The sequence below is a fragment of the Cariama cristata genome, unplaced genomic scaffold (assembly GCF_000690535.1).
Source record: "Cariama cristata isolate BGI_N322 unplaced genomic scaffold, ASM69053v1 scaffold12776, whole genome shotgun sequence".
Classification (NCBI taxonomy): Eukaryota; Metazoa; Chordata; class Aves; order Cariamiformes; family Cariamidae; genus Cariama; species Cariama cristata.
Window position 1 is genome coordinate 22,774 of NW_009622768.1, and position 9,078 is coordinate 31,851.

Sequence of the window (9,078 nt, forward strand, 5' to 3'; positions counted from 1 at the left end):
GATAGGACAAGAGGAAACGGCCTCAAGTTGCGCCAGGGGAGGTTCAGGTTGGATATTAGGAAAGATTTCTTCACCCAGAGGGTTGTCAGGCAGTGGCACAGGCTGCCCAGGGAAGTGGTGGAGTCCCCATCCCTGGAGGTATTTAAAAGCCGTGTAGATGTGGTGCTGAGGGCCATGGGTTAGTGGTGGGCTTGGCAGTGCCAGGGTAACAGTTGGACTCGATGATCTTAAAGGTCTTTTCCAACCTAAACGATTCCATGATTCTAAACCCTGCCATGTTCTTCCCAGTACTACTACAAAGACTAAAGCAAAGGACCTCAGTATTTTTTCTGCAAACCCTCTAGTACCCAGAAATCCATGAATTAAAGATTTGTTTACAGAAAAGCCATAAGAGATTCTGTCACCTGCCTGCTCCACTCCATGACAAAGCCCGGATGAACACAATTAAATCCCTTACTGACTACAGAAGCAAGGCTCATTTCAACACTGATGTACAGCTCGCGGGGTAAGCGCCCAAGCAGATGTCTGCCAATGTGCCAAGTTCTCCAAGAGCACAACTCCGCTCCAGCTTGTGCGTCAGGACAGCTGACACAGACTGATCCAGATCTACCATTAGGTACATAACACCACTAGTAAAATGGAAATGTACAGCAAAATAAAAGACCGTGAGATTTTTAAAAGACCCAGATCCTGCAGTTAGTTTCATACATGGAAAAGCCGTTAGGTTACAGCTTACTGCTAACGTCTAAAAAAAGCAGAAAATATTATGAAACACTGCTCTATTAAGAGTTCGAAATGGCAAGATTGGAGAACTCCTGGTTTCCTCTGAGGACAAACCAAAACAAGTAGAAAACATGGTTCCATTGCCTGTCCTCCAGCAGGGAGTAGATGCCGTGTTATGCCCACATCCACTCCGAAAGCCACTTGTAGACAAGAGATGAATCAAGATTACAGGAATCTTCACCAGGGGGCTTTATATGGTGTCCATTTTTGTAGCATCATAAGGTAAGGGGAACTGCTCAGAAAAGTCCCTCCTAGATCAAGTTCTCCCCACTTCCCTGGGCACAGAGGGTCCCAGGATAGATAAATCCCCTCCAAGGGTTTTCAGGGACTCATGAGAAGTACAAAGCCTTTTCCTTTTGGGATACTGGTATAAACATGGCAAAAGCCACCCTGAATCCCGCCCTGGTCAGCTGGTGCATAGCCATGTGCAGCAGCATGCTGCAGTGCCCAGTGTCAGGCCCTTGTCTTTAAACCATCCTGTGTGCTGGGTAAGAACAACCCTCATCAGGCTGGATCACCATTGCGGTATGTGACCCTATCAAACAGCCAGCACAGCCTGGTTTAAACTGACTTCGACAAACAAAGGGAAAACCCAGTGGCAGATCACAGTCTTAACCTAAACCAGCTACTGCCAGCTTAAAAACCTGCCTTATTCCTACTACGGCTCTATACCAAGATCATTATCTTGATACAAAACCCCCTGCTTTGCAGGAACAGCTGCTTCTATGTCTTACGTTTTCTGCTTTAACACTAATGTAGGTTCATATCTGTAACAGAGCTGTCATTGCCCCTCGCCTTTCAGCAACTGTCAATCCAACGTCTCTTTACAGCAACAATTCACTAGAGCATTTTTAAGGCTATTACATAGCCCTGTGCAGCCTTAACCATTCTGAGAGCAAGCAAATACCTTCCGCTGCTATGGAGAAACGCCACTAATTGAATAGGCAGCTTAGAGACAGCTCTGTAAATAACCAGCTACAGGCAAGTAATCTACTTCAAATTGATTTAAAAAAAAAAACCAACAAAAAACACACCCACAAAAACTTTTAAAAGCAGACACACCATCACCATTATAAAAATACATACAGCCTACTGATCCTTAACAGAAAGAAGTTGCATGAAGTGTAACTAATTACAGCAACTGATTAATTTATTTTAGATCTGACATGATAGCCTCTCTTATCAAGAGGGTGCGTTGTTTACTCATAAAGCTAAGAAAAACATCACACCTTGTCATTAGTCTCAAGCGCATGAAAAATTATACCATCTTCAGAATATTTCTCTTGCTTGCTGTCATGATAAATTTTGCTAAGACTACATAATGACATCCTCCTGCCACTCAGACAGATGAGTTTAACAAAGGGAATTTTCAACATAACGTTGCTTTGAAAACCCTGTGATAAGCTATTTGCTAACTACTCAAGAAATTTACAATTTAAATTAGATCAGCACTGCTGACAACAGACATCTTTGGAAGATGTTTTGTGAGATGACCGTTGATTAGATAACAGGAGCAGAGCACAACGGCTGCACGGCCTATGTACAAACAAGTCTGTACAGCCTCAGTTCTTGCAGAAATCTGGTAAGAACAAGATAATTTATTTGAAATCGTTACACATTTATATACATTATATCCAAGTATACTGGATTTCTGTTATGCAAGATGGGAAGTATTGCACTCCATCTGAATTCACATAATGGCAGGAGAAAAAGAGAATATAGCTCCTAGTAATCTCTGATTTGCAAAGTGAGAACATCTTCCAGATGCTAAACTCAGAGAATATTGACTCTACTTAACTTCTGGCACCAAACTCAGAGCCTCTTTGAAGCCTAAGTAATCAGCGGAGCTTCCCAAGCACAAGCGAGAGGACCTCTCGCAGGAATCTCTCTCTGTGCTGACACATCGAAAGCCTAACCCCAGTTCAGGGGCTCACATTTAGTAAGTAGGTGCTTGCCCACTGCACAGAGGAGGGGAGAGGTATGCAAGTGCCATTCTCATTCAGCTTTCTACCTGGGGGTGGTAGTACCTTCTGCCTGGCACAAAGAATTCTTGTTTGAAATTAAAGGCAATCCATGATGGACAAACTCCAGTCACTTCAGTCCCTCCTTCATGTCAGCAAAGGAACAGGAAGAGAATACTTCCAGGGTATGATTTATTAGCCACAGCACACATGTATAGTAAGACGGATCAGACCTTGTGTGATCTTAGAAAGCTCACCCCTCCTTAGGTGCCATGGTCCTCCTGATCACTTTGTGGAAGGATTGATCCCTCCTTGTGACTACAGTGAACTGGAGGATTAGTTTCCTAAATTGGATGCTTGAAGTTCAGCAGTGAACATTTTTCTTTCTATAAAATAAGCACATCAATCTTTTTGTGGACTATTTTAGGATTTTAGGAAGGAAAAAAACAACATATGTGTCAGATGCTAAATGGACCTACTCACACATAAATATATACATACATGTGCACAAGTGTATTTATACATATACGGTTTGCCTACATAAACATGCACATTCACACAAAAGGCTGTAAACTCATCGTGCTAAACACTAAAATGCACACACGGTGTTACTGGTATTTTCTACATCCAACTTTGTAATGAGGAGGGAGATAAGGGAAGGCCGTTATTTTGTTATAGCAGTGCAAATACCAAAATAACTGCCGGTTGTAGTCAGTTTATTGAACATGGTGGTCCATAAATTTCAACATGTGACTGTGCTCAAACAAAAGACATCCAAAGCTGCTGCAAAAATAAATGGAAAATTGGATCCAGCTACAAAGGCAAACCGCAGGACTGGACGTGCAACAAATGAGTCCCAACGCCTCCGCACCAAACATATAACAAATTGTGTCTGAAACAAGCTCCTAGAAAAAAAGACAACTCATACCTGATATGGTCTCACTTTATGGTGAATTTCTTGAATTCCAACCTCTCTTGTCCTGACATCACGACACTAGGAAAAACAAGGGAGGAAAAAAACCACAATAACATAGGAGAAAAACATTAAGCTCTGAAACATACAGGTTTCCAGCCACCTACTGGGTTCAAAACTAAACTGAAATAGCATGAAGTTGCACAGATGAATTTCAAATGGGTAGACTTCAAAATAAAAATGCTCACCGATCCATCCCTAATATACCTCAGAAAGAGGTCTCAGTGCTAAATGGAAAGACATGCTGGCAAAAATCAATTCACTAAGCAACCATTATGGCTCATGAGGAAACGTTCCCTTCGATTCACAAACAGCAGGGTCTGGAGGAAAAGTCAACATACACAAAAAGATAGCAGAGGCAAAAAAGACTTTGGCATAATCCGTTTTTACCCTACATTGGGAAGGTCAAACATCTGCAAAATCTACACCAAGGCACCACAGAGTCCTCAAATAGCCAGTTTTTGAATCTCAGCAACCCTTTTCTTGCTTTTAAATGAGAACTGTTGCAGAAGCTCTACCCATAGTTGGTAGAAAGTAAAGCTAACGCTGATCTGGCATCCACAGAGCATCACTGAGGCTGGGACCAATGATGGAGAAAACAAAGACAGCCAAAAGGAATCTTCTCTCTCTTAGAAGTCAGACAGAGGAGGAGATGAGGCTCCAAGCTCAGTGCTTGAGAGATGGGTTATAGCTTGCATAAACTTTTGTGCTTCTTAGCAAAGCCCTTGAAAGTTGAATAACGTGGCACCCATTCACATAAGCAAACAGTCGTGATAGTATAAGCACTCCTGCTGTGGGAGATGATGTGCATTCACATCTTAGTAGGTTTATCGGAAAGTCCAACGCTAAGCTTGACCCAACTTTTGTCAGTAAAGTTCAGCCACAACAGTTTCACTCAAAGCAGCTGAGTTGCAAATGCTCGTTTCATTCCACTAGTGCTGCTGTACTTGGAGGGAAGGAAGATAACCTCCATCAATGGGCTAAAATTGCTCTAACAGCAACAACACCTACCTGCCCAGGTATTTCCAAAAGCCGGACTTTTAGACAGGGGAAGAATGTGTGAAATTCCAATTCACACAGAAACTCAGAGTACCCAGAACAAGCACAGGTCTATCTCATCTCCTGTCCTCTGAATGCTTTTAAATTCCATTATCAATATAAAGCAACAGTCCCCCACATAGCAGAAAGAAGTGGGGTTTTGTGTTGGTTTTTAAAGTGGGCTACGGTAAAACCAGGATTCACTGTCGTACCAGGATTCTAGAATAGACAAACTCTTCTCTGCTTTACAATTTCCTAGCTACACAAACAGCACAGTAAAAGGCAGAGAAATATCCACTCTTCATTAAGAACCCCAGAACTGAGGAAGGACAATGTATTCTGGGATGCTGCTTTAAAATTCTGTGTCCCAACTGTGCATCTCCACTTGCACTCGGTGGCTGGCAATCACAAAGGCCAGCATCTGGTCCCTCCAACAAGGCTCCTCAAGATCAATTTCTTTCCAACGACCACAGACACCAGTTGCAGTGTTGGCATGATCGATCCCCATCTCTCAAACACACTCCTCACCAAGCCATTCTCCAAAGACGGACGCCAGAACTGTCAGAGGTGGTAAGCTGGCTGATCTTTACTATCGAGTCTAAAATATAAAAGATTCCTACAAGTCCCTTCCTTGCCTTGGCCTTTTCCTCTCCTTTTCCAAGCTGAGAGACAAGAGGACAAAGCATATTTATAATTTTCTCCTATGACACAAGAAAAACACAACACTACCTTACATCTGAAGCTATATTGCAGCAGACCGTTTGGTTCCTCATTCCACCAACTGCAGTGTTTCTGCCTCACTAAATGAAAATCTAGTCCTCTGCACAGCAGAGATATTTACAGATTTGCTGCTTCTGAAAGCGATGACTGCCAGCCTGACAAGCCCTTTAAAGGTTCAGCTCTGCCCTGACTGCCATGGATCAGCTATTCCTGCTTCTCCAGTTGGTCTTGATCAGGTTCAGACCAAACGATGTGGTTTTAGTATCAAACCTGGGGAAGAGTTCCCTAGTAGCCCTAAAGAACTCAATTGAAAAGGCTTAGCTGCACCACAGAGGTTGTCTCCCCTGCCTGGTTTTGAAGTGAAAAGTCAGCAGGAGGGATGGAAGCTTCTGTGGCTGGCAAAGCTGTCTGCCAAATCCTGGCTTGCTACTGGAGAGAGACTGGGAGGAATGATTTAAGGAGAAAGTCCAGGGCATCAGCTTAGGAGAGATTAAGTGATATGGAAAGCCCAGCTGGAAGGAACACAGCTTATAGTTTCTCTTCTGATCTTTTGCGCTGCAACTGTAAGATCCAAGTGAGATGCCAAAGGCAGTATGGAGCTAGATGTAGCCCAGAGAACTATCCACGATAAATACCAAAAATATAAGTCAGCAGCACAAGTTGCTGTGGGACTACAGACACACACACACAGTAGCCGAAGACTTTACTATTGCCGGATGCAGTAATGCCTTAAAACCGCTTTAAGAAGAGGCGAGCTAGAAAGAGGGAGTGTTGAATCACAATACAGAGGCATGGAACAGTTGCGGTGAGGATCTGCCCCTGCCTGAACACCAGGACAGCAAAGCAATTAAAGCCTTTGGAATAGTCTCAAGGAGCATGGGGTTTGTGTGATGTTTTGTCTAGGAAGTTGGACATCCTAAGAAAGGAAGAACTTGGGCGTAACTTTACTGGAGAATTTAGAAAGTGTGGCTGACAACCGGGTTTTGGAGGGAGGTTCAAAGAGAGAGCAGTGTCAGAGCAGAGCATGATGGGCACTGTGAATGCCGACCGCTGCAGCGACCCTCTGAGAAAAATCAAGACTGGGTATACGTACCTTCTTCTGACTTCAAATACAAACTCCATTCCTTCCTCCCTCCCCCTCCTTCTCTCCGCCTCTGATCATATTTTTATTTGACCTTAGAAATATGAAGAATATCAAGTCTCATTTGTTTGTGCTGAAATCTCTCTTGGAAGATTTCTCTGGCCTCAGACTAAGAGCTTTTCCTCCAATTGTTCAGTCAAGTAAGTGCATGTGTGGGAAAAAGAAACGAAGGATAATTTCTAATAGCATAAATAAAAAAGAAACCTTTCTGCCTTCTCTCTGATTTAAGGGTTTCATTCTGCTAAAAAAAAATAGAGTATCACAAACTAGTTACCAAGTACCTTCAGGAATGGGGTGAAAGTGCTAAAATAAAAATCAACCAACCAGAACCAGCTTTTCAGAAGTATCATCAAGGTGATTTTTAGTCATTAACATTCTTTGGAAAGACCTTTGCACATCATTTTAGTTCAGCAGTAAACCTGGCTCCTATCCTGTCTTCTAGTCATTACTTTCCTCTCTGCTACTCTGCGTAAAGTCATCAAGCAGCTCTCTCTTAATATCAGTTGACAAATATTTTACCTGTGTCCCAAGATCTTTCATCCTGGCCAAGGCAAGCTCTCTCAGATTCCCGTGCTCCACTCCAGAGCTGACTAGTGGCATTGGGATATCTCTGCACATAAGAGGAAAAAGAAAAACCTCAAACAACTGCATTAGCAGACAATACACCATAAAGCACCATTATGGTCACCGAAGCCAAGATCCCAAAGAGCAGACCACAGAACTTACCTTTGTTCCAAGTCTTTGGTTGAACAAGAAATAACACCAGCAAAACACAACTAAAAGCAGGAGAAAAATGAAGGGAAAAAGCTACAGATTTTATTGTAGTAAAAAGACTGAAGACAACAGTAGGCTTTTACAATCTTAAGAAATGGGTTATAATTTTGCTCTCAGTTCTTCACTTGGAAGCCTGGACTAAAAAAAAAGGACCATCCAGCCAAGTCTGTGCCTCGCCTAGGACTCCAGGTCAGATGTTCTTCATGGTATCTGTTGCTGGAGACCAGCAACTGGGAACCAGACTGCATCTTTCTGCATTCTCCGAGTTGAATGCTCACCAGGGAAAATTCATCAGAATTACAACATATTTATATTGGGATGCTAGCTGCTTGGAAGTGAAAAAGTTCTGTGCAGCAAATAATTTGCAGCAAAGCCCAGCCAGAAAGTCTAGGGCCTTCCTATGGGAATGTCAATCATGAGTCCGCAAATGGTAGAACTCCTCCCTTCACTTCTCCAAGGAAGGTACTAAAATGAAATTTGAAAGCAAGACCAGGTTTGGCCTCTCCGCTGCCTACCAGGGCAGTTTGTCCCCCTAGAGATTAGGAGAGCAGGATACTATCCCATAGGGAAAGGAAGATTTTCACCTTGATCTGGATGCATAAAAGAAACATGTGGGTGACTGGCACACCCCACTTCATGCTTACCTTCTATCTCATGCTGTACTATATGGTGATCTCAAATGCTTCTCCCTCCCCCTGCTCAGACTCCACCCTGGCACCCCTGGTAGCACACCACCAAGTGCACTACTGTGTAATCCAACCCCCCTCGGATCTTCTACAGGGAAATAAGGACTATACAACTATGAAAGATACTCAGTAAATTGTACAACAGGTTGGTCTCAAAACAGGGCGCCTACATTCTTTGGTGAGTATTTGTCCTTTATCTATGCAAGCATTCAACAGAGTAAAGAACAGAACATCACAAAAAACCATACAGAGAATGGGATGGTTCAGGGAATTGGTAATGTAATTAACTTAACCCGTGTTGGTTTAGTAGTGATTGAAAGTCATCACCATCTAGAAGCTGTCTGATGACTTGATCTATACAGTTCCTTGAGGACTTGCATCCACACCACGGCCCCCGTTAACAATTACTATTTTTAGCAGTAGCTGTATAAAAGATAAAGGTCTTCAGGGGTCCTAAAGACCTGATCCTTGTGCTGCTTCAGCCTTGTAGAAGTCAGAGACACTTGCAAGGGGGGCAAGAAAAGGAATTTTCCTTTACTGCTAAGAATGAAAACAAGGGCTTCAGGACTCCAGGATTCTCCTCCCATTTCAGCATCGCACTCCAATTTCGGTATAACTTTCTTCATCGTAATGGATACCTCGTCTTGTACTTTCCGCCCCTGTTTTCCCTGCTCTTTTTTCTATAAAGCCAAAGGGTCTATGAAAAATTCCTCGCCTCTTACACTCGCATGCCAAAAAGTTGAGGCAAAATACAATTTGCTAACCAGTTGATTTATTCAGTGGATTTCTTTGAGTAAATAAGACACTGCAGAGCCAACGCAACATACTTCAAAGAGCTTCAATTAGAGGAAATGAGCACTTCACATTGAGTCTAAAGGACACACTAGAGGAGAATGGCATTTTCATCAGGGTATGTTAGATCTACAGTGATAATCTAACTAAATGCCTTTCTTCTAATTATGGAACAACTCCAAAAAGTCAGGCTGTATGTATTTTCCCTAC

General features: G+C 42.8%; 1 protein-coding gene across 1 annotated transcript in view; it reads right to left on the reverse strand.

Moving 5' to 3' along the window:
• The window catches only part of LOC104163460 (elongator complex protein 3-like), a gene marked incomplete at both ends in the record, with an annotated part of 49,202 nt that overhangs the window by 20,062 nt on the left and 20,062 nt on the right, over window positions 1–9,078 (reverse strand). Inside the window, 2 exons of the mRNA XM_009702477.1 lie at window positions 3,673–3,738; window positions 7,136–7,226. Coding sequence (XP_009700779.1) covers window positions 3,673–3,738; window positions 7,136–7,226 — 157 coding nt within the window. The remainder of the gene's footprint in view (window positions 1–3,672; window positions 3,739–7,135; window positions 7,227–9,078) is intronic.